Source organism: Nycticebus coucang, chromosome 20 (genome assembly GCF_027406575.1).
Source record: "Nycticebus coucang isolate mNycCou1 chromosome 20, mNycCou1.pri, whole genome shotgun sequence".
Lineage (NCBI taxonomy): Eukaryota > Metazoa > Chordata > Mammalia > Primates > Lorisidae > Nycticebus > Nycticebus coucang.
Genome location: NC_069799.1, coordinates 57,363,029 through 57,377,342, shown reverse-complemented (window position 1 = coordinate 57,377,342; position 14,314 = coordinate 57,363,029). Strand labels below are relative to the sequence as shown.

At 42.5% G+C, this 14,314-nt stretch overlaps 1 protein-coding gene across 3 annotated transcripts in view; it reads right to left on the bottom strand.

The window, feature by feature from the left end:
• The window catches only part of ITGA8 (integrin subunit alpha 8), a 184,592-nt gene extending 181,368 nt beyond the window's left edge, over positions 1-3,224 (bottom strand). The window contains exons 1-2 of one of the 3 annotated variants that reach the window (XM_053572185.1): positions 2,549-3,224; positions 1,809-1,942 (exon numbers count right to left, since the gene is read on the bottom strand). In XM_053572185.1, the coding sequence (XP_053428160.1) occupies positions 1,809-1,942; positions 2,549-2,757 (343 nt within the window). In that variant the 5' untranslated portion in view covers positions 2,758-3,224. The remainder of the gene's footprint in view (positions 1-1,808; positions 1,943-2,548) is intronic. The other 2 variants (XM_053572183.1, XM_053572184.1) reach the window with 2 other exon arrangements.
• Between the last annotated feature and the right edge of the window lie 11,090 nt (positions 3,225-14,314).

The following is a 14,314-nucleotide window of genomic DNA, read 5'->3' as shown; positions in this document are numbered from 1 at the left end:
CATAATTGCTAAGTCAGGGAAAAAGCCCAAGAGCCCATCGATCCACGAATGAATTAATAAATTGTGGTACATGTACACCATGGAATATTATGCAGCCTTAAAGAAAGATGGAGACCTGACCTCTTTCATGTTTACATGGATGGAGCTGGAACATATTTTTCTTAGTAAAGTATCTCAAGAATGGAAGAAAAAGTATCCAATGTACTCAGCCCTACTATAAAACTAATTTATGGCTTTCACAGGAAAGCTATAAACCAGTTATAACATAAGAACAGGGGGAAGGGGGAAAGGGAGGGGAGGGAGGGGGCAGGTGGGCTGAGGGAAGGGGATTGGTGGGATTACACCTGCGGTGCATCTTACAAGGGTATGTGTGAAACTTAGTAAATGTAGAATGTAAATATCTTAACACAATAACTAAGAAAATGCCAGGAAGGCTATGTTAACCAGTGTGATGAAAATGTGTCAAATGGTCTATAAAACCAGTGTATGGTGCCCCATGATCGCATTAATGTACACAGCTATGATTTAATAAAAAAAAAGATTTAATTTTTCTAGTTGCTGAATACTAATATTTAAAAGTGCAATCTTATAAAAATTGATCAGAAATAACTGAATTATTTAATAAAATGATAAATAAGCCATTATGACCATATATAGACAGACAGGAATAAAAAATACAATTTTAAGATGACTTTAAAAGATACTTTCCTAATTTGGTCAAAATTCAAGGTAATGCTTACAAAGGATTTTTTCCCCCCACTTTGGAATGATTTCTATATTTATAGAACTGAAATTATTTCTTCCTTTAACATAAAAGATACAAATTAAAGTAACAAATATCACTTAGCCAACTTCATAAAAATTTGGTGAAAATGGAAAGTCTACACAAATTCTATGGGCATACTAACTTACCAATAAAAAATACAAAGAAATTAAAAAATGATGTCATAAAATAGTTGTGTGGTGCAAAAGGTATTTTAAATGATTGTTCATCAGAGACTGGTATTTGATCTGACATATTGACATTTTTTCTGGAAAGAGATACCTGCTTTCTGATACCATGTACCTTAAGAATTCATAACGTTTTAGCCGCACACATTAAAACACTCAGTGTTAATATTTTTGAAAGCATTACATTTAAATTATTTTCTCAGGACCCAGAGAGAAAACACCAGAGGAAACGTAAGCAGACCGAATTGTTTAAAATGTATTTTCCCTTTAATTAAATAAGAAACATCTGTCTAGGGATTGTTGGAAGTGAATGTAATCCATCCACACGCTGCTTGTACTAGTTTGCATCCAGCGTCTAATATTTTGAAAGAAAATTCTTTCTTTCTATAAGGAATTAAACGGCAACGCGAGCGATGTCTGGGTCTACAGCTAAGATTCGCCTCCTGAGTTTGGGCGCTGCGACTACTAAGGGTCTCTTTCTCCAGATCTGTCCTTGAGAAACAAAGCGAAATACTTTTCCCAAGTTTAGGGGGAAGAGAATTTGTATTTCTCCCGAGTATCCACTCCCCCTGCAAATGCTCATCTCAGAACAGTAGGAAAACAGAAGCAGCTAAGCATGCGTCCGAACGCTCAGGGTCAAAACATCATCCCTCCTCGAGGGGCACCAAGCGGTTTCCTCGCCTTTACTGAGGGTTGGAAAAGTTGCTTTCTCTGGGGACCTGCACCGGCCCACGCTACACAAGGCACATTAGACGGGCGAAAAGAGGACCCGAGGCAGCAAGTGGGAAGCAGATTCCAGGAAGGCTCAGCTTGGCTCACACAAGGACTCACAGTTGAGAAGGACAGACAGCACTTACTGGTGGTGTCAAACGGTATCTGCTTGCACAGCGCGGACCCCTTGGCGGGCCAAGGACAGTAGTAGACGGCTCCCCCTTCCACGATGTCGGGCTGGCTGGTGTTGGCTTTGGGGGCGCCCACCAGGACGCTGGCTCTGCGAGAGGGTTGGAGAAGGTCACTGGTGGGCATCCGGAGAGCGCGCCCGAGCAGGCGGCCTCTGGCACATGGCAGCCCGCCGAGACTGGAGGAAGCGCGCGGGGCAGACGCGTATTTATGATGGGGACCAACTGTCAAACTTGATTTCCTCTCGGAAATCTACGTGCGCCAGAAACCTGGTTTGGAAGAGGGTGCAAAGGGTCCTAGTTCTTCTGTAGGTGGAGCTGTGTGGATACAGAGCATGGAGAGAGGAGGGGAAAGCGTCCGGGGCCAAGCCCAGCTGCCCGGGGCCGACACACTGCTCCCAGAGACACTCGCCATCAGGGTGTGTATGAACAGACCCTGCTGCGGGCGTCGCTTTCACTGGCTGCAGGCTGCTGGGTCCGTTCTCGCCTTTGTCCCGGGGGCTCCCCAGGACCTGCGTGTTCTGGGCAAGTGGCATGTGTCTATGCAAAGCGCACAGGGCACATCTAGTGTGGAAGCGAAGAGAGGGGGCTGGTGGCGGTGGTGGGAAGGTCCCTGGGAGGGCAGCGCAGGGCAGGATCCCCCCGGTGCGACCGAGCGATCCGACCCGTGAGCGGGTTTCCCCAGCGCAGTGACTTACGTGCGGGCGTCGGGAATGTGAAAATCCACCGCGTAGCCGAAGTAGCTGCCCTCGGGGCCGCTGTACACCGTGGTCTTGTCCACGTCCAAGTTGAACGCCTGCGAGGCAGGGGAGCGCAGCATCATTCCCAGCGCCGCGGAGAGGCACCAGAGGGGCGCGAGCGGCTGCGCCCGGATGCCCGGGGGACGGCGGCGGGCCCCAGTCCACATCGCCCCACGCCCCGGCAGCTGCTCCCCGGGGAGCGGGAGCAGGACCCCGGCCCGGCGGCCCCCAGATGCCCAGGTCCCGGCTCGGTGCGCGCAGTGCTCCGGCGGTGACAGGGCCCCACGCCTGCTCCGGCCCGCCCGCCCGGCTCGGGGGCTGGCCCAGGCGCGCTCGCCCTCCCTGGTGGCGGGCGGGGACCCGCGCGCTCGCGGCGCCTCCTAGAGGCGGGTGCGGAGCCGGCGACGCCCGGGCTGCCCTGGTCCCGCTGAGGCCTCCCGGGTCTCTACTGCAGTGGCATCTCCAGGACAATCCACCTCTGTCACCTCAAGACGTTACTTTAAAAAGCTATGACCCACGTGGAGCGAGAGTTTGCTCCTATTGTCCCCCAAGGTGCAGCTTGGGTGGAAGAGTGAAAGCGAACTCCACCCCCAGGCCGGGCGTCACCTGCAGCCTGGCGACTCCTGGCGTCCGTGGGTTTGTTCCTCTGTCACTCAGAGTCAAAGTCGAAATGCAACAATGCTCAACTCCCCCGAATCCACCCACCTCCCCACCTTCCGGCACAGCAGACAAATAAACAAAGAAAGCTTCCAGATTTGAGTCGGTCTTTCTCAAAGGCACCTTGAGCATACGAAATGACTCGGTGGTCAATCGCCTTACCCCTGTGCGACTGTGATGGAGACTGGCTAAGGTAGGAAAGTTGGAACTTACAGTTTACCCTCAGCGGGGGTGAGGGGTGTAGGCCGGAATCTCCACGAGGCCAAACTTTGGTTCTAATCCTCGGATATTACCCATCTCTAGATGCCCTTACATGACGCCTGGTCTGTCTTCCATTAGCACGCAACAAAACTGGAAAGCATGAATTACCCTGCAGGGGGCTGGGGTCGGACAGAACCTCAGACACAGAAGAGTCTGTCATTTGGGGCCTTTTTACACTTGCCAGCAGATGCAGACTTAGGTAGGAATTTGAATAGTAGTTTGGGTGTTGCAGGAGGAGAAATCGGGGGATGGAATTAAAGACGCAAAGGCCGAGATGAAAAGCTTGCACACTGGGTGGGAATAAAAGGAAGGGGTCAGGGAGTGATGAGAAGCAGGGCTGGATGGATCTCCGGCAGAGGATCTCAATGACAAGAACACACATTGAGGCCAACAGAGCCAGTTCTAGAGCAGAAACAGGACACACCCACAGGGGATCCGAAAGTTTAGGCAAGGATGCGTGTCTGTGGGTATGTGGGTGGATCCTGGGTAGTTACCAGAAAAAAGAGAAATCAAAGAGCTGTTGCCCAAGTTGCCCTCGGAGGTGAGGACTTTAACCTGGTTGAGGGAAGGAAAGGGCCACAAAAGTTGAAAAGAGAAAGGATCAGAAGATGATGGATAGCAAAAAGAAAGAAATCCAAGGCACATCTGAAGGTATCTGCTCAGAAGAGAACAGAAGCAATAGCCTCAGGCCAGGAGAACAGGGTGGGAAGGGAGAGGCTGAGTTAGATTCAGGACTCCCTGAACGTGAGTTAGCAGCCTGGGACCGGTAGCTCGGGTTGCAGGGTGGGGTGGGGTCACTCTGTCCCTGCCAATTTGAGAGTCTATCCAGAGAAAAATATTTAAGTCCACTGAAAACTTGGACTTTCTAATCTCCCTTTCATCAGAATCCACTTGGTAGACTGATTAGCATTTTATGTCCTTACTTGTCCTTGTAAAAATATTAAAAATATATTATCAGAAGGTTGTCTGGTAGATTTTCACATCTGGATATCCTACCTGGATGGTCCTTTTTCAGATAAGGACTTAAGAGTAGGTGGTAGACTTTATTCTTGCCATGGACACAGAGTCTGCTACTCAGGTCAAGTTGCTAAATAAATAACATTAAACAAAAGGATGTTCCTCACCGTAAATTTCATGGAATAATACACAAAGCGGTCATAGACACGGAAGCTAGAAAGTAACCTGTATTAGATCCTTTCCAGCCACTGACATGCTGAAATTTGGAACTTCGTCATATTGCATGCAAGCTGTAGGTTGATAGGAAACATCTAAAAAGGCAGAAAGTAATAGCATGATTCTAGACGCACACCTGACCCATGTACCAACTTATTAGGTGGAGCTAGTTACATATGATACAAAGCTTTCATCTGCACAGGGCCACAGATCCACTATTGTACCCACTTTCTTAGTTTCCTGGCATATTCCTTACCTGTTCATTCTTTTTGTTCCAAACAGTGTAGGTAAGGAAAACAAATTCTACTTATTGACACCTAAGTGGATATAGTCTTGTTACTTTCTTCTAAAATGACTTATTCTTCATGTATTCAAGTTTATATTCTTAATATTTTCACTTTGCACTTTACAGATGAGGACATTCAGGTCTGGGGAAACGCAATAATAAGCATGATCACAGAGCAAGTAAGTGGTAGGATTTGAACCCAGGCCATCAGATGCCAAAACCAGTTCCTCGTGCTGTTAGGTCCCTTAGGAACCATTTTCTTAAAGCTATAATAATGAGAAGTCACCTTTCTACGAATAGTAAACCATGCCGGGGGGTGACACTTTGGGCAAGCCAGTGAGTTGTAGTGCTTGACATTTTCTCTCTTTTTAATCAGGCCCCAGGTGAGGCTCAAACCTACTGCCTCTCATCTGGGGCACTGGTGGCTAACCATGGCGGCCAGCTAGCGTTGTAGTACTTGAGAGAACGGGCAAAGTAGCTGTGTACTTTTGCTTTTCCAAGAGATCTTAGAAAAAGGTTTAGCTGCACGTTGGTATTCAAAGAGTGGAGGAAAAGAAAACGAACTCAAAGCTCTTTGGCCTCCCTGGGAGACCAAAAGCCTGGGAGAATAGTGAACCTTCCAAGAAGCAGAGCCGGGAAACTGCAGTAATTGCAGGGAAGAAGTGAAGTCTGAATAGGTGTCTTGTACACGTCACTGCTCTGACACATGGGAACCATGCCAACTGGTGCGATCTGGAGAAGTCAAAGAAACACATGGACAGTGAGACAGGGCTCATGTCAAATGAGAAGTTGGACATTTTAAAGATCTACTAATGCTGATTTATTTGTCAGAAAAAGCAAGCCTGGGAATTGTTTCTCATGCCTGTGAGGATGTGTACTATGTTTAATACTGGGAAAGGTATCATAGTTGTTTCCCTAAAAAGAAAAGAACCCAAAGGTCAAAGATGGAATAGATTTGGGCCAAACTTTCTAAAAATAAACAAGTAAAGAGTACCACAGGAAAAAAATCATCTCTGAGTTACAGCCATGTACAAAGTACTTTAAAAACAGAGAAGCATTTAACCAGTTAGTGCATACTCTTTCACCAAATACCTTCATAACATAATGATCGATTATTATTTCTGGATATATTTAAATATATTCCCTTATATGATGAAATGTGATGTCTTAAAATCAAGAGGTCTGAGAATCCCCTTGAGATTATCAATATACCCACACTTTCAATATGTTAACTATAAACTATTTTTAAAATAAATGTGAGAGCACTGTGTTTTTAGGGAAGCCAAGACATGAACACACAAAAAATGGAAGGCGATTTTTATATTTCCTCTTGTATTTTGGGTAATTGATGTGATTTCAGATTTTTCTTCTGCCCAACTGTACTCGGTTTTCCTGCACTATTAGAAGCAACTGCTTGTTGAGACTGGTTAGTAAAACTTACTAGAGGGGGAAAAGCTTGTAAATCCATTAAGTGTTTCTGCTGACCTAAGCTTATGTCTACAAATTTTTCATTCTGGTCCCTGGAGGATGAATTTCATCACAGTAAAATTTCCTTTTCCTATTTGATTTTTTTGGTAATTCTACTTTATGATTTCCCTTCATGATTTTATTAGCCACTTTTAAAAGTGCTGCCACAGTGGCTGCCGTGCTGGCAAAAGTTCACGCACAGTCCACAGTTGGTTTAGCTGGAGGAAGAGTCCCACTCATCAGAACTAGACTCCGACTTGATCCCTTTTTAGAACAAGCCTTTAAAAACAGCTCTGCTTTAAACAAAAATAAAAATACAACAATTTTTCCTCTAAAGGGAAGGTAATTCAGAAAAACTATGTTCTTCCAAAGCATTGACATTTGGGGACAAATCTTCCCGTGGGTCAAAGCCCTTGGGGGAAGGGAGTGTTGGACTTATAATTTGGCTCTGGAATGATCTGCAGGTTCAATTAGGGCCAGTACATTGCAGAATCCTGAAAAATCTACACATGCCCATGGGTTTGGTAGAACGGGTCTTTTTAGTAATTATTGGCCAAAGTGACTACAGGAAATTTCGGGAAGGGATTAGGACTCACAGCATCTTAGTTTTAAATTTGGACTCTGGCTCTTCAAGTCCAGTGCAAAAGGGGGGGTGTAGGAATATATTTAAGGGGCTTTAAAACACCCCCCCCAAAATAAGTCTCCATAAGGTGCTTGAGTTCAGAGCCACACCACTCCCATCCTTGTGAAAAAGAACACTGAAGTTGGAAAATGAGACCTTCTTCCCTCTCCCTCATACCCTAGGATGTAGAAGCAGAGGCCTTTCCTGAGACTGGTGCTGCAGGCAAATTCATGGACCCTGGATAACCGCAGCAGCAATGAATTTGCTTCCTAAAAGCTTTTCTAAAGCTCCTTCATTGAGCTCTTGGGGGAGTCTACAGGACTCAGGAGAGACACTTAAAGTCTCCCACAAATAGGTGGGATAGTCATAGGGGAAGTCCCCCAACTGCACAAGCCAACCAGTTCCCAAGCATCTGGTATACTGTCCTGAGGGTGATTTAAACCCCATGTGAGGGTGCAGGGTTTAGTCTGCCTTTAGGAGTGCCACAAGGACGTCCAGGACTGCCCTCTAGTGTCTGTGATGCTACTCAAGTGTGGGATTGTCCATGGACATACAAGTAAGTTCTTGCTTGTGAAAAATGCTTTAGCCTCACAGCAATTTTGATGATTTTTTACAAATGGATTTCTAAAATACTTTTCATTATAAAGCTTCCAAATATTGAGTTGATCTCTCCCATTTTTATTAAGATTATTTCTTTTTTGTAACTTTGCAAATCATTAGGTGAAAAGGAAAACAAGAACCAAGAGACAGAAAAGAAGAAAGGAAGAGAGGGCCAGAGAGAGGGAGAGAAAGAGGGAAAAAGTGTCTCATAAAAGTAATACTTAATATTGCTCCAACTAATGACAAAATTGAAATTAGATTTTTCTGTCATCCATGTGAAATCTATGTCCTACTCAACTTCCCTTGCCTTCCTGATTTTATTTATTCATTGTTTTTAATTTTTCCAATAAATATGAGCACCAATATGTCTTAGATGCTGTGCGAGCACTGAGAACACATAGGTGAGCTAACGAGACGTAGGTCCTCCCTTCACAGAGCCCATGAGCTAGGGAGGTGCGGGTGGCAAATAAACAAGCAAATCCAGAGAAATGTAATTAAGTGCATAAATGTCTCGAGTGATCCTATAGGGTGTGGCATCAGAAAATAATGGGGGCAGGCTGGAAGAGTAGCCGATACCTGTAATCCTGGCACCCTGGGAGGCTGAGGTGAGTGGCTTAGTTGAGCTCAGGAGTTCAAGACCAGGCTGAGCAAGAGTGAGACACCTTTTCTACTAAAAAATAGAAAAACTAGCCAGGTGTTGTGGCAGGTGCCTGCAGTCCCAGGTACCAGGGAGGCTAAGGCAAGAGGATCTCTTGAGACTAAGAGTTAGAGGTTGCTGTGAGGTCTGATATCATGGTAGTCTACCCCAGGGTGAAAGATTGAGACTCTGTCAAGGAAAGGAAAGAAAGAAAGAGAGAGAGAAAAAAGGGAAGGGAAGGGGAAAAAAAAAGAAAGGAAGGAAGAAAAGAAGGAAGGAAGGAAGGAAGGAAGGAAGGAAGGAAGGAAGGAAGGAAGGAAGGAAAGAAAAAGAAAGAAAAAATAATGGAGGTGGAGCTGAGATGGGGAAGACTTTGTGAGATTCCATCAGAGAGGACTAAAGGCAAAGAATGAAATGGACTTTTCATGACATGAGTTTGTTTTTTTTTAAAAAACAATACATGATTATAACCCTCTTCACCCAGATATGGAAAACAAGGAATTCTAGGGATTGTCTGGGGCCACTGACTTAGAAAATTCTAAGCTTAACAGTATTCATCTTTGCACACCACACTGAGTTAAGACCTTACGTGCCCCTATAAAATGCCACATGTCACCTGAGCTATCAGTATGTTTTGTCATTTGTGTAACTTACATAAAAGGCCCCATATTTGCCATGCAACAGTCTTCCAACGAGGCATTTGCCTAAGTTAAGCACAATGATGGCCTTAACCCTGTTAAGTCCACCTGTGTGAGAACGCCTCAGCCTGTTTCCAGGGTTAGCGGTCTTTGAAGGGAAGATCAATTTGAAAGTTAGAAGTGAATTTCTTATCTTCTTAGATTGCTGAAAACGTGACTCATTCACTTAAATTGGTCTTTCCAGTTTTTATGGTTTTGACTTATTAAAAACTGTGTCCTTTTCTCAGAGGCCTCTGGGCCCATGCATAAAAAGAGAAAAAAAAAAGATGACAAGTTAAATTAAAACCAGCAGATGAAAGTTAAAGTACACTCATAAAGAAAAATGCCAAATAGCATTACTGGAAAGAAGAAAGAATAAACCCAATGGATTAAACTTAGCTCATTGCAAGGAGGAGGAGGAGGTGTTTAAAGTGGATATTAGATCCTACATTAGTTTCATAATAAGGGTGAGTACATAGGACCTCCACATGAAAGCTATAACCCAGTTACAACCTAAGAATAGGGAGAAGGGGGAAAGGGAGGGGAGGGAGGGAGGAGGTTGGTGGAGGGAGGGGGATTAATGGGATTACACCTGTGGTGCATCTTACAAGGGTATATGTGAATCCTAGTAAATGTGGAATGTAAAGGTCTTAGCAAAATAAGAAAATGCCACGAAAGCTATGTTAACTAGTGTGATGAAAATGTGTCAAACGGTCTATGAACCAAGTGTATGGTGCTCCATGATCATACTAATGTACACAGCTATGATTTAATAAAAAAAAAAAAAAGTGGATATTAGAGTAACTTCCTACAAAACCTCCAAAAACCTGTTTTCCACTACTTATGATACCAAATCAGGAAAATAATGGTAATCCTGGGGAGAGAAAGGATCTAAATTCTAGTCCTTTCCATAGTAATGTCAGCATTGTTTGTCGAGGCCTTTATCACTATGTGGATTTACTCATTTGCAGATCACCCATGGGGGCTAAAAGATGAGCCCTAAACACAGGTGACATTTCTCTCGAGTTATAAATTATGCTCATTTTAGTTACGACTCTGTTTGGAAACTGGTGCTTTTATACATGCAGAGACAACATACTGTACGGTCCAAGAGCATGGATTTTGGAGCCAAAGATCTGGGTCCATAGCCCAGTTTTACAACCTACCTGTAGGACCCTGGGAAACTTATTTACCATCTCTACACCTCAGTTTCCCATCTGTAAAAGGCAGATACAGGTTGAGCATCCCTAATTCCCTAATATGAAACTCAAAATGCTCCAACATCCAGAACTTTTTTTGTATCTTTTTTGTTGCCCTGCGTAGAGCGCTATGGAGTCGTAGCTCACAGCAACCTGAGACTCTTGGGCTCAAGTGATTCTCTTTCTCTTGCCTCAGCCTCCTGAGTAGGTGGGACAACATGTACCCGCCACAATGCCTGGCTAAAAATCCATGTTTTGCAGTGTCAACATGATACCAGAAGTGGAAAGTTCCACACTTGGCCTCATCTGATGGATTGCAGTCAAAACACAGATGTACAAGGCCAAGGTGGGAGTATGACTTGAGCTCAAGAGTTCAAGACCAGCCTGAGCAAAAGTGAGACCCCATCTCTACTAACCAAAACCAGGAAAACCAGGAAAACTAGCAAGGCATGTGGCGGGCACCTGTAGTCCCAGTTCCAATTACTTGGGAGCTGAGGCAGAACTGCTTGAACCAGTTTGAGGTTGCTGTGAGATAGGCTGATGCCAGGGCACTCTAGTCAGGGCAACAGAGCGAGACTCTGTCTCAAGAACAAAACCAACCAAAAATGTCCACAGACGCACAACATGTAATTTATTCAGCATTCCCAAAGGAAAAATTAAAATATTATAAATTCAGTTATGTGTATAAGGTATATACGAAACAAATGATTTTCATGTTTAGAATTGGGTGCCTTCCACAAATATCCCATTACGTATATGCAGATATTCCAAAATAAAAAAAAGTCTAAGATCTGAAGAATTTCTGGTCCCAAGCATTTCAGATGAAGAATACTCAACCTGTATTAACAGTATATATCACAAGACTTTTGAATCAATATAGAAGAATCCTATCTATAGAGCAGAGTTCTTCAACCTTGTTTCATAACACAGTTGAATCTACAGTTAAACTTCCACAGCACACTTAAATTATGTTGATTTTTAAAAAAGAGTTAAAAAGATATATTTACTGTGCTTTGAATGTCTTTCAAAAATAATTTCATTAATGACCTTTAAAAATTTTCACAGCACACCTAAGATCCTTTCATGGCACACCAGTTGAAAATCACTGCTGTGTAGGGATCCACATGAAAGGGCGGTGTGTTAGCCATTATTAATATCCATTACACTTCTGGTTGGTTATGAATTTATGATGGAATGACATTATCTTTTGGTTCTAATTACTCACTCTTTCCTGCTCATTACTAGGACCTCGAGTACTCACTATTTGCCAGAACTTAGCCTGAAGACTGTCATACTCTTGAGCATGCACTTCTCCGCAATCTTGGTCCTGCCTTTTCAGTTAACATTCCTTTAGGCAAGACAATAGTCCCATCTTACCCATGAAGTTTTAGTTACTCACAGTCAACCATGAAGTATTAAGATATTTTGAAAGAGAAAGAGACCACATTTGCATAACTTTTATTACAATATATTGTTATATTCTATTTTACTATTAGTGCCATTAATCTCTTACTGTGCCTAATTTATAAACTTTATCATAGGTATGTATGTGTAGGAAAATACATAGTATATACAAGGCTTCTGTGCTCACCATGGTTTCAGTCATCCATGGGGGGGCCTTAGAAGTATCCCCTTGTAGATAAGGGGGGACTACTACAGCAGGGTGTAGAGCGATTACCATATTATTCTGAGTGTTTTAAGGGTAACAAATTATGGTTTAGAAATATTAATCTGGCCGTTATAGGAAATAGTACATATTTATATTAGAATATATGTGAAAAAATAAAGGTCAGAATTAAGAGGGTGGTCCATTCATTTAATTTGGATGTGTCTATACTAGGTAACACTCAGATGGATCCTTTTGTTTCATCCAGTCTACTAGTCTTTGTCTTTTAACTGGAGCATCTGGTGAGTTTACATTTAATATAGTTATTAATCAACTTAAATTTAAGTCTACTATCTTACTATTTACTTTGAATTTGTTCTAACAATCCCATATTCTCTCTTTGCTTGCCTTTTTTGAACTGATATAGTTTTTTTATTTTGTTTTTCTCCTCAATAATTTCATACTTCTTTACAATATACTTTAGCTTTATAATTTCACACATTTTTACTATTCTTTCAGACATGTATTCTCTTCATTTTAAATTTCACTATAAATTAACATTTCATCTCTTTCTAGAAAATTTCATAGATTTTAGAATGCTTTAATGACATTTATCTCCTCCCCACTTATTTGCTATTATTACATATTTTAATTCTCAAAAAATTTAACCCCCTAAGACATTATTATCTTATACAAACAATATTTATTCATATTTGATGATATATTTATCCTATTTTTTGCTTTCATTTTTTCCTGAATTTGAGTTTTCATTATGGTTATTTGGCCCTTACTTAAAAAGTGTCCTTCACAGTCGTTTAGTGGAGCTACTTTTCCAGTTCTCTATTTCTCTTTTCTAAGTTTGGGAAAGCCCTACCACTGGACTCTGACAAGTCAAAATAAGGAGCATTAAAGCAAGTGCTACCACGGAGTGGGCCTGCAAATGACAACACCCCAGTAGCAACAAATACAACCAGGACCCAAATCTTGGTTCTAATGCCATTCTAAAAAAAAAAAAAAAGGAACCAAGCTCCTTAAATAGGGCCCTTATTCTGGGACTGGGGCAGGTAAGTTTAGCCTGGTATGTTTTATAATGCAGAAGATAGGGGAAGGCTCAAGAAATGAACTGATGGAGTATTTCAAAGGGACACATGAGTTGACTCAAGGAGCCCTCGACAGCCAAAAGTTGGACAACTTGAACAACAAAAGATAATGTAGAAATGGATTATCACGTAAAATACAAACTAAATATGCACAAATCCATACGGCTATAAATAAGTCGTTAAAAAATGAATAAGTGGGGAGAAGACACAAATTCTCAAAGAGTTTCAAAACATTTATGTAGCTATTTCAAGGAGAAATATTAAGGAGAAATATCTTTCAAGGAGATATTTCAAGGAGAAACATAGCTCCTTATTCTTGGAGTGTGAGCTACACATACTAGTGATTTTCTTTCAGACAGTCTAGTGTGGAAAGGGATTCCATGGGATAAAAGCTGGCACCATCTGTGATAAGACATGTTGATAAGATACCCTTGACATGATGTGATGGAAATGGCACTCATTCCCCCAAATCTATAACCCCAGTCTAATCAAGAGAAAAACATTGAACAAACACAACTTGAGACACATTCTTGTAAATATCTGACCAGTAGTTTTCAAAGTATTAAGCTCATCAAAAGAAGCAAAGTCTGGAAAACTATCATAGTCCAGATGAGTCTAAGGAGACAGGATGACTAAATGTTACATGGCAATCTGGATGGAATCACAGAACAGAGGAAGAACTAAAGACATGTGAATAAGGCATGAGCTTTGGTTCACTATCATGTGCCAATACATCCATGATAGTGCGTGAATCATACCCATGGGGAGTCTGAACAGGGAATCCTGAGTGCAGGGCGTGTTTGGAAACTACTTATATTTTGCATGCCTGTCTGTAAATCTAAAACTACTTTAAAGTAAAACGCGTAAAGCAAAAATGTTAGATTGCGTGGTTGTGACGTCTTCCAGATTCTGTATCTTTTACGATGTTTCTCTGAATATTCTAAAGATAATGTGCACTGCTCTGTCTGGGAAGCAGATTTTTTTTTTCTTCTTTTCTCACTGAGCAGGACTCAGTCAATATACTGCCACATGTTGGCAGAAGCCCTGGAGACGAGGGAGGCTGGAGGGAAGGCAGGACCATGTGAAAACTGAGCTTATATATGAGTGCAAAAGTCCAGCTGGCCTACTTCAGAGGTCATGTGCAGCTCCTCCTCTGGGAAACCTCTCAAAGCTCATAGCTTTACCCCTCTCTTCCCTGGTAGTCAATTTCTTTCCCACTTTATAGTGGATCTCTGAAAATCCCTGCAAACAGTATTTGCTCTTAGATGTTTTGGATTAAACCCTCTATTGTCTTCTTCGAGTCCTCCTCTCTTTTCCCACAGAGAAACTCCCAGACTTTATATTTTATTTTACTGAACCAGATGATCCGTCTTGATTCGTTGCTTCTTAGGGGGTGGAAAAAAAAAAAAAAAAGAAGAAGAAAGAAAAAACCCTGCCTG